At 40.2% G+C, this 26,792-nt stretch overlaps 1 protein-coding gene across 1 annotated transcript in view; it reads left to right on the top strand.

The window, feature by feature from the left end:
• The window catches only part of SAMSN1 (SAM domain, SH3 domain and nuclear localization signals 1), a gene marked incomplete at its 5' end in the record, with an annotated part of 32,750 nt that extends 13,323 nt beyond the window's left edge, over positions 1 to 19,427 (top strand). Inside the window, 7 exons of the mRNA XM_082277639.1 lie at positions 2,643 to 2,714; positions 3,302 to 3,457; positions 5,434 to 5,554; positions 6,954 to 7,105; positions 9,223 to 9,429; positions 10,445 to 10,595; positions 19,134 to 19,427. Of these exons, the coding sequence (XP_082133765.1) occupies positions 2,643 to 2,714; positions 3,302 to 3,457; positions 5,434 to 5,554; positions 6,954 to 7,105; positions 9,223 to 9,429; positions 10,445 to 10,595; positions 19,134 to 19,339 (1,065 nt within the window). The 3' untranslated portion in view covers positions 19,340 to 19,427. The remainder of the gene's footprint in view (positions 1 to 2,642; positions 2,715 to 3,301; positions 3,458 to 5,433; positions 5,555 to 6,953; positions 7,106 to 9,222; positions 9,430 to 10,444; positions 10,596 to 19,133) is intronic.
• Between the last annotated feature and the right edge of the window lie 7,365 nt (positions 19,428 to 26,792).

Here is a 26,792-nt window from a genome sequence, read left to right as displayed (position 1 = left end):
CCTGTAACCCTTATTAATATTTAATACGGATGAAGCAACATTGAAGTACACTACAAAATAGCCCAAGGCTCCTGCTCATGTAGGATATAAGGTTGTTTCGAGGGTCAAAAAAGAATAACTGATTTCCCTGTGCTCAAGCTGTTTATAGGTAAGACCAACACTAAACAATGTTTTCCCTCTTGTTCCTTTTAAACTATTTCCAGCACATATGCACTTTAATATACACTTATTCCTACTAGACATATTGAAGTGATGGAATGCAACAGAAAGGTCAGTGTATGTTTAGAGATTGCTGAGACAATCTTATACTTTCCCAATATTGCTGTGAATCCCAGGCTCCCTTCTCCCTCATGCTCTGTGCTGCAGGGCACATTTGGCTGGGTTGACAAGCTAGTGAAAGGTGTTAATCCTGTCTAATAGAACCATAATCCTCAGGGCTGTGTTTTTATATCATACTATTGAGCTAACCCCTTGTCACAGGATGCTCTTCATCTACTTAATAGCAAAGTTCTTTATGGGGATTTTAGATAAAATTAAGTGTACAGTTCAGATTGTAATTTTCAATTTCACAATGTAAAAACAAACCAATAAACCACAATATTTAGCCAACAGAGATTTTACAAACAATTAAGAGGAAAGCTGTGTGATTTTTGTCTTTTTTTTTCCTCTTCCCTCAGTGAATAGTAAATGTCACTCTAGTTATCCAAAAATATTCACAAATCTGGGTCAGTTTCTTCAAATAACCTTTGGCTGGAAATATTTTTCAGGTTAGATATGCCCAGAAATATAGGAGGGAAAAAAAAAAAGAAAAAGAAAAAGGATGTTATTTTTCTTTTAAGCTACACTGCTTAGAATAGAGAGCAAAAATATCGGTACACTTTCCTCTTTCATCTGACTGTCCTCAGGCCTCTCCCACTGCTATGTGCACATTCATTTTTTGGGAGAGGTGGCAGAGTTGCTTAATAAATAAGTTTGGGAAAACAGGGAAATATATCAAAGAGGAATTTCTCCTTAACTTCTCTGGAAGCAGGTCCATTAAGTGTGCCTGCAGTGTGAAGGCAGGCAAAGGGACTGGCTCCCAAAACAGTCCTTTGCTCCTCTTTTGTTGCCCAAAGGATGATCTACCTCTGTTCCTTCTGACAATTCTTGCCTGGTGGAGAAGATTGGAAAGCTGGGAGCTCACAAGCCTTTTGAGGCTTGTGAAATTCCTGGATGGACAGCAAAAGGAGGGAGCTGGAGATGCCAGGTGAAGAGTGCACAGTGGGTGCTTTAGAAACCTGGAGGAGATGAAAAGATGACTCATGTGGCTGGGGGTGGGGGAAGAAATCAATGGAACAAGGAACTAGTTTGGCTGAAATCACATAGGCAAGGTAAAAGGATGAATAAGTACAGGGAAAGCTGTAGCCCAGATAGCCTGAAATTACTTATTAAATCAGACAGAATGTATTTATTTTGTGGTTTGCTATTTTAGTTCAGTGCTTTTTTCCTCCAGAGGGGATTTTGAATACTCAAAAATAGTCTGAGATTATATTGCCTCATATAAATAGTGAACCCTGCTCAAGAACTCTCATACTGCATTAAAGGCTTTCATTTAGGATAGAAGAGGGAAGTACTTAAAAAACCCCAAGTCATTCTGGATTTAGCTGTGAGTATTGGTGAAGACATAAGCTCTTGAAGATGCTGTAGAGTGGATAGATGTCCAAATTCTGGCTGTTATTAGGGCCACACTTAAAGGGACTCCTGACTTGTCATCAATGCCAAATTTATTCATTTTGCCACCATGGGCAGTGCAGTGTCAGGCAGCTCTGCCTGGGCATGTCTGACAGGTATTTCTGTACGACCTCACTCCTCAAAATCTGCTGTGCCACTTCCCTGCTTCCCATGTTATTTATCCACATGCAGAAAGAGTGAAAACTAGAAGGAAGTCAGAGCAATCCATTCGCTGTCTCTTAATGCACAGCTCAGGTGATGCAGCTTTGTTATGCAAAATAAAGCTATGGCACAGCGGAAAATTGTACCCATTTACGTTTAAAAATCAGACTTTCTAATTGGAAAATTGGGAAGAAAAGCACGAGGCCTGCCTGATTATTCTGTTACTTACTCCCTCTGTGTGCATTTTGGACTAGATGTATTCATAATCCTCAGCAGTCCTTGCTGGTTCCTGATGGTAAAGAACCATAAATTGCCTCCCCAGCTGAAAAAGTACATTGTACAAATTGCCACAATTTACACCACCAAACCCAAGTCTATCGCTTGTATCATATTTATGAAAATACCTTTTCCTCGAAACTCATAAACAACAGTCTTTCTTACCTGCAAATAATGCATGGCTATTTACATACCTATTACATAAGTGATGTGAAACAGATGTAGAAGAACTCATAATCATATCCATTGCCTAATTAGTATTTGAAGCAATATTGTTTCTCTTACTCATTTTTCTACTTCTGGCTGTGCAGTCACCATTTCTTTCCCCCTACAGTCACCTCGTAGTTTGTTTCTAGCTGGATGTAACAGTTCGTGGACCACTGATATGGGAGGGATTTTGACACCAACAGGTGGCTTGACAGTTTTAATTCTTAATAACAGAACAAAGCAAAACACCACCAGTGAGTCAAGGTTTGTCTTCTCTTCTTTTACAGCGCACGAGCAGCTTTGGAAGCTTTGACCGTTTCAGGCATCACTCGATATCAAAGACAGATGATTCAGCTGAGGTGTGTAGAACACAAAGTTTAAATTTCTGCTGTTCACTTTCCCATGACAGTTATGCAAAAGCACTGGGAAGCTATTGTGTAAATGTTACAATGCTGAGAACTTTGCTTGTGTACCTGGATCTGTCTGAGTGATTGAGGCCTTGCCAAAATGAAGAAGAGATTCACACCTAAAGTTTGGCACTTTGATGTGAAAATTAGAAACAATTTATAAAAAAAAACCACAAAGAAGTGCACTTCAATTTGGTGCATGCCCCAAGTAACCAGCACTTTACAAGTAACCCACAGATGTCTCACTTTTGTTTTCAAGACCTCTGCAAAAATTGCCTCAATTCTAATTTGCATTAGGGACAATTAATAATGGGTAACAACATTACCTACCATAAAATATATTTTCTTTCTGTCATTCACACATAGAGTATTGTGCTGCCAACCTGTTTAGGTACACAATTTCCAAGGCAAATGGCTGTGACTGAATTTTGTCATGCTAACTGTGTTAGTGTCCTTAATATTTCCCTGTAATTCCTGTTTCAATATCCTGCATTTTATTTTTGTGGCAAGTTATTGGTTACTTTTTGCTTTCAAAACAGGTATCTGAGCTGGAGACAATAAGTGACATTGGGGAAGCAGTACCAACCAAAGCAGCAAACAATGGAGGAAGTTTGAGTAAGAAGATGAGAGCCATTTCACTTACCATGAAGAAAAAGATGGGTAAAAAATACATCAAGGCACTCTCTGAGGAGATGGTAAATACAGCCTAAGAGCCTCGCGTTTGTTGAAAACACATGTGAAGTAAACATGTTATGTGCATTTTTTTCTATTCATGTTTCAACTGTCCTCAGTTGTGATAAACCATAAAACCAGGGTAACAACACATACTGAATTAAGCCAGCTTTTGGTACGTACCTATTCCTTCATGTGCATTTTAGTGTACACACAAATCACGTAGTAAGAGCCCAAGAGAGTCACAGGAGTTTTACATCATTTAATTTTGCTTTTTCCTCAAGGAACATTTGTATGAGCATGTGTGTATGAGCACAAAAAAACCCTCCTCATGTGGACACAAGGGAGTATTGGTTGAACCTCATCACCAATCTGATACTCAGTTTACAAAAAGCTTCATTAGAAGAATTTATCTTCCAATACAAGAATTATTTCTGAAGTCCATTTTGTAAAGGTCAGCCAGCATCCTAGATAATTCCAACTCATATGCCTTATCTCCTTCTACCTTATCTAATCTTAGTGAAACCATCTTTATTAAACATAAAAAACCATAATCTTGCACATACTGAAAACCCTGTTTTCTCAGTACATTGTGTAAGTTCCAAATTTTAAAAACATAAGGAAAAAACTTGCCACACTTAACAATCCTAAAAAAATCTAGCTAGTCTGCATCCTATCCCACATGTGTCAATATCAAGTAAGTAAGGAACATAAATGAGGAACCTCACAAGTAGAAAATAATGTTTCACAGGATACCCTTAAATAGTTTTTGGAGGTCCAAGACAAGGATCCCTATTTCATTAGTTTACTTTTTTTTTTCCTCTAAAATGCAATCAATGAACTTTATGTTTGTTATATTTTTATATTTACTTTCTGCACATTTAAAGCCACAATCCCCATGACAGAAATTCAATGGATTATCTGGTTGGACACACATATAGCATGATCTTCATTCCTGCAGGAGTTGATGACAATCAATAGCAGCCTCCTGATTAATCAGTGGGTTATGCTGCTGGCTGGTGTAACAAGCACAGTTCTTGTTGAAAACCAGTATAGTTCTTCATTTCAGTGCTCTGCCTGATGTGTACCCAAGTGGGTCTCTGCTTCATGCAAGCACTGTTATCTTTGCTTCACTTCATCATCTAACTGGTGAATAATTAATTTTTCCCCAAATACAATGTGCTGAAGGAAGTTTCAGCTGCATCAGGATATCACACCCACTGGCAATATGATGAATTCTGTTGAAAAATCCCTCCCTTTAAAAGATCATCCCTATTTCATTTATCTGTTACATCATCTCTAACTTAAATGTGACTGAAATATGGATCTTATTGCTTTGAATAGGCTGTGATTCCTGAGGTGTGATTTATTGGTATAAACTCAAGGGGCCAATTTCATACACCATTAGACTTTGTGAGAGAAACATGCACCTGTTAATTCTGAAATGCACTGGATTTTGAGGCCAGGGTGTATGTTGGGTAGCGTGGTGAGCACGCTGCTAGAACGTACCAGTGCCCTACATGTGTGCATGCTGTCCCCAGCCTGCCACCAAGTAACCACCATCTTCAGAAGTTCAGTGTAAAACACAGCTGTGTCAGCCAGCTCTTCACCACCTGCTTTCAGAAATGAGCTTTATATTTCCTTCTCTGAGACAAGCAGACAAAATCTTACCAGGCTGCCTACTAATTTCCTGTTATAAGCTTTCAGCTCCCATGGTGTGTTGCAGTCTTACTAGCTTATCTGTTTGAACAAGGATGGGATGAAATGAGTGGGACAGAAACAAGACAGGGAATTTCTCCAAGATCATAAAATACTTGGGGGTGATTGTTGGGTATGGTTAGTAGCAGGCATCAACTTTTAAAATGCTTTCTCTCACGAAGTAGTTCTTAATGAAGTGCAATGATGAGATAATCTCCAGTGATGCTTTAAAACAAACAAACAAAAAATATTTCTCTAAAATATGTTTCTTGGGGGTTAACATTTTATTTTTGTGTTAAAGAATGAAGAGGGAAAAGATGACAGTGATCCTGGTGGTGGAACGCACACTGAGAAGGTCTCCCTGAAAACCAGTGACTCTTTGGAAAGTCTCTATAGTCTGAACAGTGGCCAGAGCTCATCTAGTAAGTACAAGACACCTATACTTCTTATTGAGTCACTGGATCAATATAGTTATTGCTTATGTCTGTGGAATCAGAGCTGGTGATCAAAAATGTGATGGTAGAGAGCTCTTCGTTCTGGCAGACGAAAGTGTAATTTGGTTAAATGGGTAGCAGCTAAGGTAGATATACATCTCTCCAGAAATAACTTGAGTGTTTTTAAGAGTGGAAATACTAACTGAAAAAAAAAAACCCCATAAATTATAGGGGATATTGCTGGTATATATGCCATAAATTTTTGTGGGGTTATCACTGCTATAGTGCTGGGTTTGCAATCAGTGTGTGCAGCCACTCAAGCATCCTCTCCTGGTGGACTGGCTGTGAGTTCATCCTTTGCCCTGGAGATGTGAGGCAGACAAAGTCTCTCTGAGATGGTGGAGGATGTGGGTCTGACCTGGCAGCTTTGGGACATGATGCAGAGAGACACAGCCCACCAGAAACCCACTGAAAACCCTCCCCCATCAGGGTGGTCTCGGCCGGAGGGCAGAGGAGTCTCTGATGAGAAATGTGCCTCCACCTCTCTCTGTGTTGCTCTGCTGTGGACATCTGCTGGGTGGCAGGCCACAGCTATCCCTGGTGACACTGCTGTGCCACCTTGCAGGCACCACCCGAGCCCTGAGTGCAGACTGGAGCTGCAGTCCAGACCATTTGCACTTAAGAGTTAATCTGGCCCTGAGATGGAACTGTGCACTTAAGCAATCACCTCAAACAAAACCATTTTTATGATCATTTTCTGTGACGTGATTTGTGAAAATCGTATATGGGAGTTTACTTCCAACACACTGCTGCTCTTATCTAAAAACATATTTGGATGGGATATTGCAGAGCTTGCTCAAATTTGCTTGAATTACTCTGCTGATATTTTATTGCTCAACTTGGATAAAATGACAGGCAGAAATGTTGATAAGATTAAAATTTCCCTCTGCAATGCAGGTTCCTTTGATGTTTCAGCTAGCTCTGGAATGAAATAAAATAACTTCTACAACACTTGTTTTCATTTCTCTGAATAAACAGGAGAAGTTCAGCAGAATTAATTCCCTAAATTGCACTTTTAGGGTACATTTTATTAATCTGCAGAGGTAATATTTCAAAAAGTCTGTAAGTAAAATGTGTAGTCTATTAGCATCATCAACAGAAAAAGATTACTGTAGGGAAGATATTAATGAAAGATGTCCTATCCATTTTCTTCTGTCTCTTATAGCATGATTTTTATTGAATGTAGTTATCCTGGGACGTGTCAAACCCACACAGAATATGCTCTGTCTCTGATTCTGTGGTTTTGAACACTTTCCTCTTGGCTGCTGTGCAGAGTTGCATGTCTGGGCATTTGGTGCAGGGGTCTCTCAAGCTGCCTCTCTCCCAGGTGGGGTGACCAGCTGCTCCGATGGCACGAGCAACAGGGACAGCCTCCGCTTTGACGATGAGGTCCCCTACAATGGGCCCTTCTGCGGCAGAGCCAAAGTCCACACCGACTTCACACCGAGTCCTTATGACACTGACTCACTGAAAATCAAGGTAAGACAACCACCAGAATTCCTTCTTTCCCACTAACAATGCCAGAGGGACCATTTTTAACATGTAAATAATACATTTAATAATGAATTTTTAACTGCTTAAGCATGTGGAACACTCTAAAAGTAAGGCCGATCTGGTTTCACAATGCTTCTGTAAGGACTTAGTTCACACAAGACTGCAAAGCCAAGTGCTTGCTAAAGGCTTTTTAAGGCAAAGATTCCAGGTAGGAACCTCTTCATAGTATCTATCTACATACCCCAGCTTTCCTCAGAAGCAACCTTGTATGTTGCTTCCCACATACAAGGTCTGTAGCAAGAAAGAGTAAAGTCTCATGGGATGTGAAGTTGTCTCCCCAGCTTTCTAAGTCACAGTTAGGATATATCCAAAGCTCAGTGGCACCCATTGCATTTAATATAAACAGCTTGCTTTTCCATTAAACTTTTCTTTAAGCCTCCCTTTGAACTGTGAACTTTCTTCAGCCCAGACATGGCAGGGGTGTCTGGGCTGTGTGAGTGAGGAAGACGAGCAACAAACAGGGGCCCAGCTAAACATTACTAAAAAAAGCCCAGCCCTTCAGACTACTCATGTCTGTAATCTGGACTTCTTTTCCCTCTTTTTAAGTACCTTCATATCCAGATTATATTTGCACTTCAGACTCCTTTCTTCTTCCCAGCTTCTTCTTTTTGCCAAATCCTCACCTGTATCTCACACAGACTTGCTCCCCTCCTCTCTGGCCTACATGAGAGCTGTTGTTCTGCTGGTACTTGCAGTCTTCAACACTTGCCCTCCACTTCCACCCACATCTAGGGCATTTCTTTTAATACAGTTTAACTGTTTCAACTATTTAACTGGTCATGAAATGGCAAATATCTGCTGGCTCATGTAGGTTTCTGTTTTAGTCCCTAGGGTAGTGTATTTCGGAATTATAAACTAGTACTTAGGGTTGAAATCCCCCATGTTTATCACACAAAATTTCAGTACCCTGAGTCTGAATTCAAAGTGTATCTTCAGCTTGGCTTAAAGCCACTGCCTAATCCTGATCTGCATCCACATCTGAAGCTCCTGAGCCTGAATGAGTTTGTAGAATAACATGCGCTTACAGAGCTTTAAACAAATGTTTTTTAGTTTCCATTTCAAATGTGCTCACAGCTCTGAGCCCCATATTCTGACTAAAACGGGTCACCAGCTCACAGTCAATTTTGTACTTGGGTTTGTACCAAAACTAGGGTGACTACTTGACTTGCTGTTCCTTGACCAGGCCAGAAAAGATCTAAGTCTTGGAGCTGTGAACACATCTTAACAAACTGAGTTTGATTTCTAACTGTAACAGAATCCCAAATTAAGTAGGCATTTGTTGGATAACTCTTTAAAGGCTTTCAACATCTTTCTGTGTATGTGCCAAGAAGAGAGGGCTCATTTTTGAGGTCCTGGGAGCAAGTTGTGTAGGGTGTATGACTTTGTAAGAGCCTTTTTACTATGAGAATTACTCAGAATGATCGTTTTGCTGAGCTGAGACCTTGGTTCCCACAGCGTGGCTGTGAACACTTTTACCAAAAAACCCTCTTGAAGCAGCTGTGTTGTCACCCTTTTTAGCACTCATATTTGTTAAGGGAGTTAATGTTCATTATTACCTTTGAGAAATGTAGCCAGTGCTTTTTACTGTAAAATGGGTAAGAGTCCACCTTTCACATAGATCAGCTATCTGTTTTTGACAACCCTTGAGAGGCTAGATAATAAGATTATTCTGTAAATGCTTTGGCACGTATTTTGAAAATAACCTTACAGTAATCCCTTGCTTTTTGCCAAATCTATGCCCACTGGCCATGACAGAAGTTAATTGCTGGTGAAACCATATCCCTTTTCAGGGACCAAGTGGAGCACAAAAATAGTGAGAGGGGCTGCTTATGCTCACCTCTCCTTTGCAAAGGTTTAGAGATAAGAAATAGCTCCATTTTCTGTAAGTATTTCCTGGGATTTTATAAAAGTAGAGGCACTAAATCTAGGTAAGTAAAAGAAGTTACTTCTCACTGATTAGTGCTGGTTTTGGTCCATAGAGGAAAAGCTACATATGACAAACCAGACTTACAAGAAGTGGTGTGCTTTTTTTATTGTTCTAGAAAGGAGACATCATAGATATCATCTGCAAAACTCCCATGGGCATATGGACAGGCATGCTGAACAACAAAGTAGGAAATTTCAAGTTCATTTACGTGGATATTATCTTGGAAGAAGAAGCTGCACCCAGAAAGATAAACCCACACAGAAGAAGCAAAAGGACCAAGCCTAAAACATTGCAAGAGCTCCTGGAATGTGTCCACCTGCAGGTCAGCCAACGCATTTCCCAGCTCTACTTGAAACATTCCCTTTCTGTGCGCTCGGGTTTGAATGTCATTTACAGGCAGGAGGAGAAAGGAAGGTTTCAGCAGTTTTGATGTCAGCAAAGCAAAGCAACCTCGTGTCTGTCTTTTATCTGATGTGAGTGGCTTATAGAACTGCATTTTTCCTTATCATGTGGCTGAGCTAGGAGACTCCACTCAGAGGGACACTGGTGACTTGTCACGTCAGCCTGACTGCATTCGTGTCCCTAAGCATAGGAGATGTGTGGCTGTGGACACTTCAGGGACAAGGCTGAAGTCTGACTCCAGTGTCAAAATTGAGAATTTGTGCTCTTAATTTCTTGTGATCTTTAGGGAGCAATAATGTTTTTGCACTGTGCTCAGGTTGTGCCTTTCTCCCTCTCTGCAACCCTAGATCTTGACTGAGTGTCAAAGTGTAATGAGGTCATGATTTACAAGTAACATTTTTAATAAGGGTAATTGCTTTGCTGCTGATGCAAACATTCCTTTCCCTGGAGCATGCACAGAGCTTTGTACTGAGTCGACACACAGCTCAAGGGGACCATGTGTGACACAGCAGGGCTAAGGGCTCCCTCAGCTTCTCCCCTTGCTTGTATCAAGGGGCTCCTCCTGTGCAAAGGGCAGAGCACTCCTTTCCTCAGAGGCCCTCCTGGGTTCAGTGTGGGAGACACTCATGGAGTGACCCACAAAAGTCCAGACACTCAGCAGATTAAATAATTTCTGATAGAGCACTGCCCTGGTCCTGTTTGCTGCTGGACTGTGCTATGGAGTTCAGGCACAGATGCTGGCATGGCCAGGAGGACTCCCAGGCGTGTCTGCCTCTGTCCCCTCTTGTTCTCCATCTCTGCCAAAGGTGAGTCAATTGGACTGGAGAACGGAGCCCATTTCATCCTGGCCAGAAAGTAAAAGTGAAATTGCGCCTTTTCCTCCAGTAAACATAGTGCTTGTTTCCATGAGAGAATTTGCTTGTTTCTTTTTGTAGGAGTATGCATCAACCCTCTTGCTAAATGGCTATGAAACTCTAGAGGACTTAAAGGATCTACAGGAAAGCCACCTGATTGAATTAAATATTTCGAACCCAGATGACAGGGCAAGATTGTTATCAGCAATTGAAAATCTCCAGGACTGTGACAGTAAGTGTTTAAGCTTTGTTAAAAGTCATATGCACTAGTATTTCAACCAAAACAGAGCTTATTTCAAACAGCTCCAGTAAAGAATTTTCTTTAATTTTTTACACAACATTCTGCAGATAATTACAAATTTTTTTCTCCCCTCACTTCATCCCACACTTAAATCCTTATCCAAATTAGCTTTTTTGGTAGGAAAGTGTTGTAAAAAAAAAAAAAAAATAATAAAAAAAAAATATATATATACACACTTGTAGCTGGTTTGCATTCTTCTCTCAAAATTAATCTAACTTGTGTTTCTGGTGAACTTCCAAAAGCTGAACATACAGGATGTGTATATGCACGTATATTGATCACCATTTTGTTTTCTTTACTCGTTCCTTTCGTGGGGAGTGGAAAAGCTAGGATACAGAACAGAAAAAAACATTTTCTCATGATATTTTAATGGTATTTCCAGTCTGACTTCGAATTTTAAATAATTGATGTCAATTCTGTAGAAACTACAGCTAGGCATCTACTTAATTAGACACTCGGCTAAAACAGGAGGTGTTTTGTCTTCGTTAACATTTGTGCATACTCCCCCTATGCCGAGCAGTCATGTCATCAGATGTGTGCTTCCTGTTGAGAAGGATAGGAAAGAGAGAGAAGCAAAAACAATGCCTTCCTCAGATATTTTAATAGCAATTTTTGTCAGGCATCCACTTATTATCTCCTCAGTATGTAGCCAGCTTTCAGGTTTTTTGCTGAATGTTTGGGCCTTTTTTGGGCCCCATTTGTACATTCAGTTGTTCCTGTTCTTATTCAGCTTCCAGGGGAAGGTAGGGCTCTTGCAAACATGTTGGAGTGGCATCAGAAAGGTTTTCTTGGCCCTCCAGGTTCAGAAGTTCTTTCTGGTCTATAGCTTTGTGAGATGACAGGTTTGAAAAGAACTCTTGAAGGGCTGTCTACGTAGAAGCAATGATTGAAAGAGTGAATCCAGAAAAAAAAGGGTTACATTTTGCAGGAGTTTTATTGCAGCGATCAACCTGGAAGTCTTCTGAAAATGTATATACTGAGTATAGTGTGTTTTTTGTGGAAACCAGCCTTGCTGTGCTTTCTGCACCTTTTATTGTGAATGTTGAAATATTTAAAACCAGAAATATAGAAAATAAAAACGCAAGATTGCACTTGTGCACGAGTGTGAAAGCCAGACTGGAACACCGTGGTTTCTAACAGACCACACGAGAGCCAAACTATTCTGTAGTGGTGAGAATATGGTTTGCTGTTTATATTTGCTGGGTAACAAAAAGCAGAGCAAGCAGCTTTCAGTACTGAACCTTTCTTCTGAAAGTGTCTTAACACTTAATATTCTACATACATCTGTGCAAGGACCAAACCTAACAAGGTCCTTACATGTCCCATACACTGAAAATGAATAAATTTACCTTTATTATCCAAATCAGGTTCTTCTTACATTGGCAGCATACGATTAAGTCACTTCTCCAGGCAAAACAGTGTCCCTGATGTTATCTGCATGGTAGTCTAATAGTTCAAAATCTTGTAACAGTTCTGGGAATAATAACATTAAATCTTATAAAGTGGTCCATGCTTCAAAATCAGTGATGGCACTGTAGCCTTATTTCAAGAGATGAAATGAATATTTGTTTCACATGCACTTTAGATAGGTATAGCAAATCTTTCCAGTACTCAAATTCAATCAAATAACTTTCCCAGAATTTATGAATGCTCACAGTGACCAGAACCACAACATCTTTTTGTGTCATACCAGCTATAAGCATTCATTTAAGTCTAGCTGAGTTTTGTAAGACTCGTGTATACTTTAAGGTAAGCCATGAGTAAATACTGTCCTAGTTTGATTCTTGAATCCTTGCCTTGTCTGGTTGCAAAAGGATCAGAGCATTTGTCGCATGACTGGTAAGGGCAGAATTGAACAACCTGTTCTAGAAAGGAGGATACTAAAGACCAAAATGGATAGAAGCTATCTGTTAAGTTGTTATAAAGAAAGACAGAGCGTCAAGATGATCTTGGGGATAAGCTCCACATGCGTCGTACGAATCATTTGACCTCTTTGTCCTTCTGTCAATCAGATTGGAAAATTGGGTTGAAAGAGCTGGGTGCTACTGTGAAAGTGAATTCTGCATCTGGACTGAACTTTCCTGGGTCAATATATATTTTTTTTTTCCTAAATGGGCATGGCTCAGCCCAGCATAAATGATTTTTTAATTAAAATTGATTTTGTGCACTGCTTAGAAGTGAGCTGCATAATTACCCACAGCTACAAAGTAATCTGTTTACTGGCCAAGAGCATTCTAGATAGAATTTCAGCACTTTCTGGGCAAAAAGTTCACTTTCTTGCTTTATGAAAAAATAAGCTAAGGCCATAGACTGTGTTTACTGTTCTAAGCCCGTCTTTCTCACAGAGCTTGGAAGAGTTCCATGTCTCTGCAATCCATTCATGCTTCCATGAAGCACGTGTTCGATTAATGGATGGAGTGTCAAGTATGGCCCAGAGTTGAAATACAAGGGTTTCTGAGTTTTTGTGACTCTGCTATTATTCAGAACAGCCAAGTGTGCTGGAACACAGCCTCATTTTACTAGATCCTCCTATAAATGTAGTAAAACAAGATTTCATATTTCTTTCATATGAAATCTGATCTTGTGAGATGTCCAGAGGTTTTTACAGGGCTTTAAATTTATTTTTCATTTCTTGGCTTTTTCTTGATATTTATTGTATGTTATACTAAGTAATTTCTTCATAACACATACTTGTGGTGTATAATTCATTTTGCAGAATAAACATTTATTGAGTTTTCAAACCAAAAGACCTTCAGCAGTAGTTTCCACATTATGTGCTACCTACAACCATGCAAAATACAGGATTTCTGGCAGTGCCATTTTTTTAATCTTACATGTGATTTAGAGTGAATGAATTTGAAAGAAAAAATTTTACCCATCTTATACCATGAATTTTAAAAAGTAATTTTTATCTAGCAAATGCTACCACATAGTGTTTTTTAAGCAGAATTTTCCTTCCTAGTATTGCTCTATCTTCTTTCTAACTTTCCTGGGAGTCCAGGCCCAAATTCATCATCTTCAAGTACTTCATGCAGCAAGGCTACCCTAGAACTACAAGGACTTGTAAGCTCCTCATGACCTTTCCCCCCTTCTCAGGTATCTTTTTAGATTTTCTAGAAGTTGGTCAGACCTATATATTTGGGGCAAAATTCTTGGTTTCCATTAATTCATGTCTGTGAGAAAAAAAAAGAAAAAAGGCTTTTTCATAAAGTATTTCTTAATAACTTTCCATTCTTCTCCCAGATGGCTTCCAGACAGGAGATGGATGTCTGTGCTTTTGTAGGATGCTATTTTTAAAGTGAAGCAGTTGCTGGATAGTTAATGAATAAAGTAATAAAAGAAGTTTGGAACTTCTTTTCTTGACCGCTTCCCAGGACACATGTTTTTGTGTGTGCAAAATAGGCTTGATTCCTTCTCACATAGATGATTTAAATCAAGAGGTTCATCCCTGAAGTCCAGTGGGTGACACTAGTTCGAAGCTATTCAGAACTAAAGAAAAATGAGACTTCATTGGATATGTGCATACAGTTCATTTTATGGAAAAAAACCCAAAAGGTGAATATGTGCAATTTGGGGGATACTATTTTACACTTGTTTCCCCTAATCCATTTCCTTAGCTTACTTTTCATATTTAAGTGCAGATCATACTCTAAATTCCACTACTAATACCAGATAAGGTTTGTTCTTTATTTATCGTACGTGGACAGCAAGATAGGAGATAGATAAGGACTCGACTTTCAGTTCTCAGTCACATTCCTTATGTGAGAATCAGGCATGAAGAGTGTCATTTTACACTGGACAGTCCCTTTCAATACATGGGATCACACAGTGTTGTGTCAAGGTCAAACAGTGCTCAAAGACAGTCTCCCTTTCTGTACTGTGGTACAACTCATTGGCCTGGACATAATACTGCCAGATTTCCCAAGGAAGCTCATCCTTGCATGAATATTAGTATTTTTCACCTTTTTTTCAGGCACATCTGTTTGTTTCCAGATTTTAGATTAAAAAAGAAGCTTCTCATTTCTGTTTTCACCACAAGTTCTCACATCAGTTCAGTAACTTTTCCCTCCCACAAAAGCTATGCCACTGATTTCAGTGAATGCAGCATTTTAAGTTGCATGTCTGTAAATATCCACAAATATTTAGTCTTTTCAATGCCCAAAGCATTGCACAAACCACTTCAGGTTTCTCTGTGTCTTTTTCAAGAATTATCGCCCTTAACTAGTTCAAAATGTTCTTTTCTGAGTTTGATGCTTTGTGAGTTCTCATCTCAGTTTCACACTTAGATGGTCTAACTGGTACAGGTGATACATGGCCTGTGTACATACAAAGGAGGTCTGGCTTCATCCTTCAAGACTCACTTTGTTTAGTGGGGCCCAGCGACCAGGCAAGGAGCAGTGGCCATAAACTAAAACAGAAGTTTCAGCTCAACTTGGAAGAACTTCTTTACACTGAGGGTGGCAGAGCAGTGGAGCAGCTGCCCAGGGAGGGCATGGAGTCTCCCTCTCTCGTTCCAAAGCCATCTGGACACATTCCTGCATCACCTGATTCAGGTGACTCTACCTTGGCAGGGGAGTTGGACCAGATGACCTCCAGAGGTCTGTTCCAACTATCCTGTGGTTCTGTGATTTTGTGATTCTCTTTAGTTATTGAGAGGTTCTGCTCAGTACAGCACCGCTGCACCTCCCAGGAGGGCAGACAAGTGACTCAGCCTAAAGCACAGTGCTCCTAGCCCAGTTCTTCTGGACAAAACTCACAAAGGCAAACTCTCAGAGGGCACACTCGTGAAGTTTGGTTTGCTCTTGGGTGACCTTCTTTTTGTCCAAGACAAGATGTAAGCCTCCTGCCATTCATCTGGTTTAAACTGACATAACCGCACAGGAGTCAGTGTGACCTCTGTGCATTCTTGAGTTGAATTCCCTTAAACCCAAGCTTAAAGTGCTTCCCTAATCAGGACTTTAACCTCATTAGAAAGGGGAAAGGTGCTGGTGAAGGAAAAAAGAAACCTATCCTTGCACATGTTGCGCATATCTAAGTCACTGAATAACAAAAACTCATTTTAAAGGTCCAAATAGTGAGGAAGATAAGAGATGCATCACACACCTCTTACCAAGGCGAAAGGCCTCACATTTTTTTCAGAAGTCTGAATATAATCCTACCATCTAAAGGAGTACTGGAATATATGTGTCAAAATGATGCATATCTTGGGCTCTTCTGGTCATATCATAGACAACAGTGACTGAGAGCCATTTATCTTATGTGAAACTGCTTTACAGTAGAAAAATGATAGGACTTCCATTTGTTGATAAGATAGTTATTTCTGATGATTCCGCAACATCTAACGGCAGTTCAATTTTATCAATTCCTGGTTTCTGTGCAGCGTAGCTTTCTTCTGATGTCCAAAGATTAAGGCAGCAAACCTACCTTTCCTAATGTGGAACTTGAGCATGTATGTGTTAGAGAAAGGACTTAAGTAGAATAGAAGAGCCAAAAGCTTAAAAAAAAAAAAAAAGAAAAAGAGCAAAAGTTGCTTTGCTTTTCTCATGAAGCGATATCTAAAATTGCATGCTATGTATATTTATAATACTCAGCATCCTGTTCAAGTGGTTTAGTAGTTACTGCATAATATTTCAGGCTGCTTTAAAGAGAAAAAAAGGCACCAAAATTTGCTTTCAGTCTTTTCTTCATAAAAATGGAGGGGGAGGGGTGTTCTTCCAACTTTTTCTGCTTAGAATGAAAAATAGAAAATACAACATTTTTACTGTCTCAAACACCTGAATAGTTTCAGTTTTCAGTTTTTCATGTAAGAAAATTCAACTAGTTTTACAGGAAGTTTTACATATATGTATGTTTTCTAAATAGAAATTTCTTGTTTTCCTAACTGACCTAAATTCAGATTAAAAAAAAAGAAATCTCAGTTCTAGTCTTGTCTGTGCATTTTTCCCTGAAACACACTAGGGAGACACTGATTAAAAGAAAATTTAGGATCTGTTGTTCATGTAGGAACTTCTCAGATTATCTAGACAACCAGTTACAAGGCACTAATACAGTGACTGAGACTGCATTTTCCTTTTAATCCACTGGTTACTTGGTCTTCTTTCCATTGTAAAACAAACAAAGTGGATGGAGGCTCCTCTCTGACCTTGAAAATGTAAACAGGATTAGCACTTTTTAGGTCAGTGCTTGCCAGGGCAGCAGATGATGCTGGAGCAGCAGATGAAAAGGCAGCAAGCGGCATTAGGCGGCTGAGGGGATTAGGGGGAGGCGGCAGAGCAGGAGGGCTCCCAGTGCTGCACAAGACCTGGTTCCCTTTGCCCTGGTGGGACGGTGTTGCTAAAGACACACTCAGGACAAGGCTTTACTGGGGCATCACTGTTATTTGTGCTGAACTACTTCTGTGCTGCCAGTAGCAGCGGGAATACCTTCACCAGTGTGATGCCTTTGTAATTCCTTCCTGACTTCAATCAGAAATCAATTGGACCCTACATGATCAAATATTTTCCCTGCAAAGAGAGAGATAACACTTGACATGACAAACTGTGTTCTGTAAAGTGAGAAGAAGATCAAACAGTTAGAGATATCAATTAAATTTGCTCCAACGTGTACTCTTCCACACAAGTGCAATTAACCATTAATTTATTTGGGAACAAGGTGGAACTGCTATTCCTTGGAAAATACTTAAAGTAATATTTTTTTATTATTCTTCTAAATACATCTGGTTATGCCTATACCCTCAGACTTTATTAAAAAATAATGAAGTTGAGGCTTTGGATTCTTTTCTTCAAATATCGCCTTAGTTTTTCAATTTATTTAGGCAATTGGAAGTTAGAAAATATTAAGCAGATTTAATCAGGCCAAACAAATGTACAAGACTTCCCTCAAGACCTCAAACTGTTTCTCAGTGTATCAGAATGCTTTGTGAAATAAGTTTGTTGATATCTCACACAATGAAAGAAGTCTAGAAGAAACTCTCCAGCTGTTCCATTTTGCTCTAAAAGAGTGAAATATTTCAGGTTTTCATTTCTAATTTATTCTTTCTTATTCAGTACAAGATTAAAAAATCAAATTTAAAATCTTTCCCATTTTACCAGATGTTATAATTTTCAAAAACTGAAACAAAAGTTGGCATGAATGTTCTTTGTGGAAATCTTAAAACTCTAGGAACTAAAATAGATTTAGATTTTGACACAGCACTAAATCCTTAATATCTTAGGACTTCCATTCTGCCTGAACTTGAATTGAGACAGTTTAAATATGACTAAAGATCCAAAGCTGACTGTTTAACCATGGAGTAACAAATCAAGTGAAAGAAGGGAACTTTCTTTGCAAAAGCAAAAAGGTACCATTTTTCTGAAGGGCTGAAAATCTGGAGCAAAACCATCTGTTTCCTCTGAGATGTGTTCCCTATACTTTGTTTGGAAAGCCAGACACAGTTTGAAGTAAAACTACAACTACAGGAGGTTGATAACAGCACAAGAAAAGAAGTTGGAAAGGGAAAGATTTGTATTTTAAAGTTCATTTTCTTAAGAAATTTACTGTGAGTAAACATGTACTTCACAGCCAGAAAACAGGAAGAGGAAATTTTAAACCAGTACATATTAGTCATGATATACAGGTATGTCCTGTCTTGCTGAGCTTTTCTTGAGAGGTCTGTTGATACTGTCACTGAGTTGCAGATTTTTGAATTTGAACAGATTAGTCGTACCATGGCTAAACAAGGACAAATTATGTGCAAGATAATTTGCTTCTACTTAGTTTTGGAACAGAGTTCAGAAACTGTATAGCAGAAATTAGGCATCTTAGGTTCCTCTGAGGTCTCTGTGTTTTGGAAAATAACCTTCTGGATATCAAGCTAAGCTTAGGAAGTTTCCATCAGCCACCCACTCCTGCTGAAAAGCTCAGTGCTTTAGAAAAGCTCGTTACCACATCTTGGTGCCAAGCACTTCTGAAGGCCAGCGCATTCTCTCTCCCTGCAGAGAGCACATGAGCTGTTGGGGGTTGCATTCAAAAGACACAGATCTATAGTGCAGTGTGTTATAAACAAGGCACAGTGGGCTCCATGATTAATTCAGACAGCAGGCTCTGGGATATATGAGCGTGGGAGGCGGAAAGGTTCTGTCTCTGCTGTGGGCACGGTGACCACGCACGGTGACTGTTGCACCTGTGCGCAGCCTGAAGGACCTCAGCATAAAGGATCAGGCCAAAGCCTCCAGCATTCATCTCTGAGAAACACCTAGAAGGAAGAAGACCAACCTCAATGTCAACTCAGATGTTACACTCGTGTAATCATATTTTTAGTTCTCTCATGCTGAGGTTTCTGTTTCTGATGGACAAAAGATATTGATGTAGTCATGTGTAGATTACCAGCTCTGTTTCCAAAGTTCTTCAAGATTAGTCATGCTGCTATCTCAACTCTTTCCCAAGGTACTTATTTTGGCAATTTTTTCTTTCTTTTTCTGTTCTTTCTAGTTGACCAGCAGCAGATAAGTGAGGGTGGTGAGGAGACACAGAACTTAAGCCCTCACGAGAGCTTTGACAAATCACAGTTAAATGACTGTCCAAGAGATTCCGGCTGTTACATCTCATCAGAAAATTCAGATAATGGTAAAGAAGAAGCAGACCCAGAAGCCCTGTCTGACATGGTGCAGTCAGTAACAATCAGTGAGTCAAACTGATTTGGTCCTGCTGCTTTTCTGCAGATTTTCGGAAAAAACAATCACATTTGTCAGTATGGCGGCACAGAAGCAGGACACAAAATATTCTCAACACTGAAAATCTACTTTTGTCTGATTCATGATGCTCTAAACTGTTTAATATGTGGAGACTTGATAGCTCAATGTTAACTGATAATAAGAATTTTTCATGTTTTTCTTTTCAATGAATCCACAGGTATTTCCCTGAAAAAGTTTATACAAAAGTATTTATAAATATTTGTACAGCAAATGCATTTTCTATAATAATAAAGAATTTTTTTAGGTAGTGTTCATAATCTGGAGATGTTATTTCTGGAACTGTCCAAAATGTAAATATTGTACATATTTATTTTAAAAATATATGGATTAATCACACTGTCTCTATTTTCAGCTGTTTTGCTGATTTATATACAGAATGTATTTTCACTGCTATATCATCATAACAAAAAGGTGGATACAGTCACACCCGACTTTGAAAAGTACCAAGCCAGTTCTCTATAATATTGAAGCTGTTTCACACCACTTTTCTCCAAAACAAGCTCCAAAGTAGACTGTCATTTCCTGTACTTTTGCCTGGAAGCATGAGAGAACTGCAGGGTGAATCTGAATTCAGCTCTCTGTGTTCCTTATCTTGTGGATGAACAGAGCCATCCGAATGGCCTATGCAGTGGCAATTTTTTTTAATGGTTCTTTTCACACCTATTCTCATTTGTCCCAAGCATTATACAGAGAATGCAAGCTCAGAGAAAAAAAAAATCAGGATCAGTGATATGCTTTTATGATAACTTTTTGTGAAGATGTTGCCTTTTGTGTGTGGTGTGAAGTTTGTTAATAGAGTATTTGTTTGTATACAAAAACTTGGAAGCTAACATGGTTATTGTGCATGATTGTCTTTCATATCAGATTTTATTGTCTTTTCCCATTATATTTCACACTGGAATACACATTTTAACTGCCTATCTTCTTTTAGAGTACTTCCTTCAATAATAAACAAAATCATGTGTTTAAGCCGTTTAAAAACTACTTGATTTTTAATGTGGTCATTACATTTCAAAGCCTGCTCTCTTCTAAGACTAACACAGTAAATGGCAACTCCACTGAGCATTTTTAGCATGCATAATAATCTGTGTATCAAATCAATAGAGAGACTTTTTGCTCACTCATTAGCCACACAATTTTCATAATTTAAGGCATTTTCCATTTATGTTAAAAAGTTTCCACATATTGCTGACAGCTTGAAAGAAAATCACCTTCAGAAGAGATGAAACACAGAAAGTTCCACCCTGAAAAGAGTATTTCTGAAGAAGCTATAAACAAATGGAAAGCTTTTCTCCCTTTGGTTTTCTTTTTCTTTTCCCCAGTGTGTTTTCTGTACTTTTCATGACTTCTCAAATGACTACTGCTGTCAGACTCTTAATACACAGATCTGCTTTGAAGGCTGTAGTATAAACATTGCAATTTTAGAAAATTGCATTAGTAAGGTTTCAAAGATTTGGAGTAAATAAACGGTGTTTAGAAAAATAAACCAGAAAGGGAGCTACTATGATTTGTTTCTGGTTTTAATGTACTTTTCATACCAGCAACAAATGTCATCATATAGCAGCAATGACCCCATACTGCCAGGCGTGGTGGGGATGCAGAACACTTGGCGGGATGAAGGATGTGAGAACTTGTTTCAAGCAGCTATATTTGTTTCATAATGCTTTTCCAGCCAGTAGTGTGTCATGACATGCAGTACTGACATTACTTAATATGACTTCTGAAGTAATGGATTTGGACTGGCTTCTATCATCTCCTCATTCAAGAGAAGGACTAAATGCAGCCTGAATTCCTCTGAGAGGGCCTTATCTTTTGGCCTTTGTGGCAGAGGCACTTAGTCTTCAGGTTCTACCTAGACATCTACAAAATGGTTGAACCTGTAAAAGTATGTTGAGGTGAGCTTAAATATAATTGTGACTGTCAAGAAGCAGCTAAATCAGCTGGGTCAAGGACTAACAACCACAGAGACCAGAGCCGTACCATGATATAAATACTCTGAGAAATGTTAATTTGCAGAGGTTTGCAAATGAAAATAGGCCTCCCTAGCTAGTTGCAGTGAGACAGGCAAAGCTGAGCAAAATACCCAACAGGTGCTTTGTTTTACAGGAATTAAACTCTGCCTATGGGACTGATGTAAAGTTAAGTAGTTGGGAATGAAGGGCATGAGCTGTAACACCTCCAGTCTCTAATCAGTAGGGCTTTGTCCACAGGGCTTCTTATTTAGAAAAATATATCAACTGAAAGCTTGTTTGAGACTTTTGTAACTTCCTGCAAAGGCAGAGCAGATTAGATCTTAAACTGAGACACTTCCTCTCTCTCACACTGTTCTGAGAAAAAGAATGAGGAAATTTTGTGACACAAAGAAAAAAAGAAGTGTTTCCTACAAGAAGCAGACCCAACCTTCTTTCGTCTCTTGGTGGTCTCATCAATCACACTGATCATGGATTAAACTGTTTGTAAAAGCAGAAGCATTTCTCCAACTGGTTTAAGTGCTGGGTAGTCTGAATAAAATAATATTCTAGGAACTCTTGGAAAAAGTCTGGTGGAGATCTGAGTGACTTTTGAGTAATCTTTAAAATTTCCCTGAGATAGGGAAGAGAGGAAAGCAGTAGAGGTTTTGTTCTTCTCTGTCACTTGCTCAAGAGTGTCATGTCCCTTTTTTATTTTTATTAACCTTCTTCTACAATTAAGGAGGACTAAAACATTGGTGAATCTCTTATTTGGAGCCTGTTCCCTGCAGTTACAAAGAGGTGCAAAACCAGTCAGTAACAGCAGAGGCAAAGCTAATGAGGGCAGCCCTTCTAGCTTTAGGCAGTGGGGATTTCCTGGCTGCACAGGGCTGCCGTGCAGGTGCAGCAGACTCCCCCAGGGTTGACACGTGTGCTGCTGCTGCCCACAGCAGAAAGCCACAACTCAGAAAGACTTTGATGACCCCCCCCCCCCCCCAAAAAAAAAAAAAAAAAAAAAAATCAGGTGGTGGCAGGCCCCTTCCTCCCAAAGCAAAACCATTTCTGAAGGTCAAAGTTAGCAGTGTTTAACAGTGCTGCTCCATGCTCAGCCCCATTTGACTGCCATCCATAGCTGGGATCACGTTAAAGGAGGGCTGCTCTACCATCAAAGAAGGGAGCTGAGTGCCAGGCCACAGTCCTAGGATCCATGTGGATGAGCCTGCAGATCCCGGGAGACAGCGTCCTGCTCTCCAGAGTTTGTAACAACACTTCTAAAAGTCAGAGTGCATAAATGCAGCATGTAGGGGATACCAACAAGGAGAGGTTTGCTTTCATTTTGCTGAGGTGCCTGTGAGCACAGGCAGCACAAGGCTGAACGTGGACAGTTCTGTGGAAATTCTGGAGAAGATTCATCTCGGAGGGACTCAACCAACTACAGGCCGCCAGCTGGACTTTGCAGCACTCACACAACCCTGAGCCCAGCAGTCCACCCAATTTTCTACCCACCTTACCACTCAGTTTTCCATCCCACACTTCACCAATTCTTCCACTGAGTGTCTGGTCTGTGATGTGAGGAAGCCCACAGCTCACCTGCTGTGATATAAAGGGCGCCTTTATACCGTAGCACTTTCTCCCACGCAGTGGCAATTGAAATAATTTCTGGCATTGTCATGGAGCTGCATCACACTGGTAGACCCATTTGTAAAGAAGGCTGGTGCAGAGTTAACAAGGCAATATTGAAAGAAAAAAAGGATAAAAGGGTGCTGTGAAACAGACAGGCAAGTTTCTAGATGTCATTGTGTTCACAGGATGAGTACAACCTGCCCCTTGCCTGGAAATCAGCTTTTCCATCAAGTCCAGGTCAGTACAGTTCTTTCTGCCCACACAAACATGCACAGATCTGTGGTCAACAGGTAAAGGAAGACGTGCCACAGACTGACCCAGTGCCTTGGGTCACAATGGCAGCTTGGTATCTGTCCTAAAACAGCTTTGATGGCAGTTGTGCAACTGAGTCAGTGTTACAGATGCCTGAGCCTTTTGTTATGTCAGAGAGAAACGGTCTCAACATGTCTAGTAACAGCGTGGCAAACACTCTGCCTCTTTTTCACAGCTCAGAGACGAGGATTTGGGCTATGTTAGCCTCTAAAGAGATTATTTGCATCATGCTCTGATGTGTGCTGGCTGTGTATGTTGTAGGACTGCTTTGTGCAGTGACACTCTGTGCAGCTCCAGGAATAGGTGACGTAGGATGGTACAAGTATTTCCTTGGGTTTAAAAGTTCCTGCCATGAGATGTTCATTTGTGTCCCTGATCCTCAGTTCCTGGTAGGCAATGAGCAGATTTTTGCCTACGACTGAGGAGAATGTGGAAGAGGCTATAATATGGCTGTATGGAGCATTCAGTTTGTATGTTCCCAGTATCACCTGATGAACCCATCAGCCTGCAGCTCCTCATCTGCCTCTGTTGTCCTGAGGATCCGCCACAGGACTGGCACAGGCTGGAATCCTTGCTGGAGGCACAGGCTGGAATTCTTCCTGCAGGCTGACAACCCTTAAACTAAACTTAGCTCTGGTGTTCCCAGCACAGGAAGGACCAGTTGGAGCCAGTCCAGAGGAGGCCATCAGAGGGATGGAGCAGCTTCCCCGTGAGGAAAGACTGAGAGAATTTTCAGCCTAGAGAAGAGAAGGCTCTGGGGTGACCTGACTGTGGCCTTTCAGTACCTGAAGGGAGCCCACAGGAAAAGATGGAGAGAGACAATTTACAAGGGCCTGGAGTGACAGGACAAGGGTGAATGGCTTCAAAATGACAGAGAGTAGGTTCAGATTAGATTAGGAAAAAAATTATTTGCTGTGAGGGTGGTGAGGCACTGGAACAGGTTGCCCCGAGAAGTTGTAGATGCCCCATCCCTGGAAGTGTTCAAGGCGAGGTTGGATGGAGCTCTGAGCAACCTGTTCCTCTGAAAGGTGTCCCTGCCCATGATTGGAGGTTGGAACAGATGATCTGTAAGGTTCCTTTCAACCCAAAGTATTCTATGATTCTGTGATTACCTGATCGTAGAAGAAGGGCTGGTCTGTTCACTGCAAGACCAACAGAAGGTGTCAAACCTTCTATTTTCTCCTGTCTAGGAAAGGCCAACAAACGCCACTACAAACACATGGGCAAAAGGGACTGGAAAACTAACAAATTCAGGGAAACACAGCTGTTGAATCCACAGAGTTTCATCATGTATGCATAAAAAATAGTCATTTCAATGAACATGAATTATGTATTCAGGGAAGTATGTATTCTCTAGAAGGAGGACACAGGTGGGAGGACATCTATGATAGGCTTGGAGGGTCTGAGATGGTCATTTTACTTTTTGTGGCTAGGCAGAATTAGGTCTGAAACACACAGAAATCTCTGCAAGGTATGAGAACTATCTGCTGACAGCAAGAGCACAGAAAATCTGCCTGTTCCAAGAAGTCGTACACAAATGAGGGAAAAGAGGGCTGGAGGGCAGGTGGTATTCCTTAACAGTTCACATACCTTGGCTGCTTAATTTAAGCCTGGCCAGTGTCCCACAATGTGTGTGTTCCCTGGGCAGAGCACACATGTCCTCAGCTCCTAAGGTCCTTTCCCCATGCCAATCCAGAATACTTCCCTCTGTTCCTCAGTCATGGTTTCTGGAGGAGCTCTCGTGCTGTGTGCCATACACAGGTTTTTAGGGTGGAACATCAAAGGTGTTGTAAAATTCAGCATTAGGACATGGAGACAGGTCAGCACTGTGCAGGACCATCAGGTAATTTTGACAGATTGTGGCCAAGCTGGTTGACATCCTTTGGTTACCAGCCATGTCATGACTGAGGGTGGGGGGGAGGGCACAGGAAGGCTTCAGCCTGAATCCTTCCCAAGCTTCAGCTTTCCTGCAAAGGAACCAAACTGTGAATTGTAGCTACCCTGAATGCAAACAAACATACAAGTGTTGAGGGTTATTCAGTGACTTGGGGTGGAGTTTGAATACAATGTATACTCTGCCACTAGGACAGACAGCCTGTGCTGCTTCTATTCCCAGTTTCTGAAGCACCTCATCTGGATACTACTGGCCTGTTTTGCTCTGATGCCCAGTACCCAGTGCAGCTCTCAGTGACTGCTCCTGCAGCTGGTTAGCTCAGCCAAAGCTGAAAATCAGGCCCCAACCTTTTGCCACTTATCTTTGAAAAGAAACGAGGTCTTTGTGCCTGTGGTGCACACTGTATCACAAATCTCTCTAAAATGTTTACCATCATATTTGAGAGCAGTCCCTTGCTGCCTATCAAATAAACATCCTCCAGGGAAGGCACTTCTCAAAACACTATCGACAATAACCTTAGACTTTAGAGAGTGCAAATGTAAAAGAAGTGGAAATAGAAAGCCACTCGTGGGGAAAAAAACCACTTTAGAGAAGAATGAATACAGCAAAACTGAGAAACTTGAACTCTTTTAAAGAAATCTCTCTGTATATTACCTAACTACTTTGCCTCCTAAGTTTGTTCTCATCTCCAACATAAGAGGTGAATGACTATTATTATTTACACCAACATATTAAAATAAAATGTAACTTACTCAAGAACAGTTATTTCTCTTTAAATGTCTCTGTGGTAAAAATATAGAGCAAATACTTCCTTATTCATGTTCTGAGCTACATGGCTATTTAAAGAGAGCGCTGAAGTATCAGAAGGAGCTAAAAGATCACAACAGCTAATAGCTGTGCACCACTCAGTTGTATGTACATGCCTGCAGGACATCTACCTGTCTTTGTTCTGCTTTATTTTTCAGACAAAATGTAATAGCAATCTTTGCTTATTTTAGCTTGGTTAAGAAAAACGTGCTTTGTGACCTAGAAAAGGCTTTGGAGGGGTTGCTTTTTCATTTTGCTTTCAGAGTGGAGAGAAAGCCATCATCAGTGGAAGGGGCTGTGTTACCAGTGACTTTGTCAGCTAGTTTCATTAGAGGAAAAAAAAAGGGAAAATTGACTGGTTTGGACTGAATTTGTAGATATATTTAACAAGTAGTTAAGGTATCAGAACCATTGTATGTTGTCAAAAGCATGAAGACTGTAGCTAGATGGGTCAGCCCTACAGTTGTTTAGTGAGGTCTGTGAAAGGAAAACGATGGCTGAGTGTCCAGCAGAACAGGAGCTGTGCATGAGCATATGCAGACCAGTCACCTACAGCTCTTGAATAAATTCAGTCTCTCCAACACTGTAATTTTGTTGTTTACTCTGGCAAAAGACCTAAATCTTGCCCGACTGGCAGAGAAATTAGACATTATTTGACAAAAATAAACAAATTTGTGTGAGACATGATTCAACAATCTAAGATCCTAGGTAAGAGGTTTAGGTACATACTGTACATTACTTCATAGTTTCAAAATTGAATACAGGGGATCATTTAATTAAAACCTATTCAACTGAAAATCCTATTTATCTG

The sequence above is a fragment of the Coloeus monedula genome (assembly GCF_965178545.1).
Source record: "Coloeus monedula genome assembly, chromosome: 3".
Classification (NCBI taxonomy): domain Eukaryota; kingdom Metazoa; phylum Chordata; class Aves; order Passeriformes; family Corvidae; genus Coloeus; species Coloeus monedula.
Note: the sequence above shows the minus strand (reverse complement) of the source record. Positions and strands in the feature narration are given on the sequence as shown.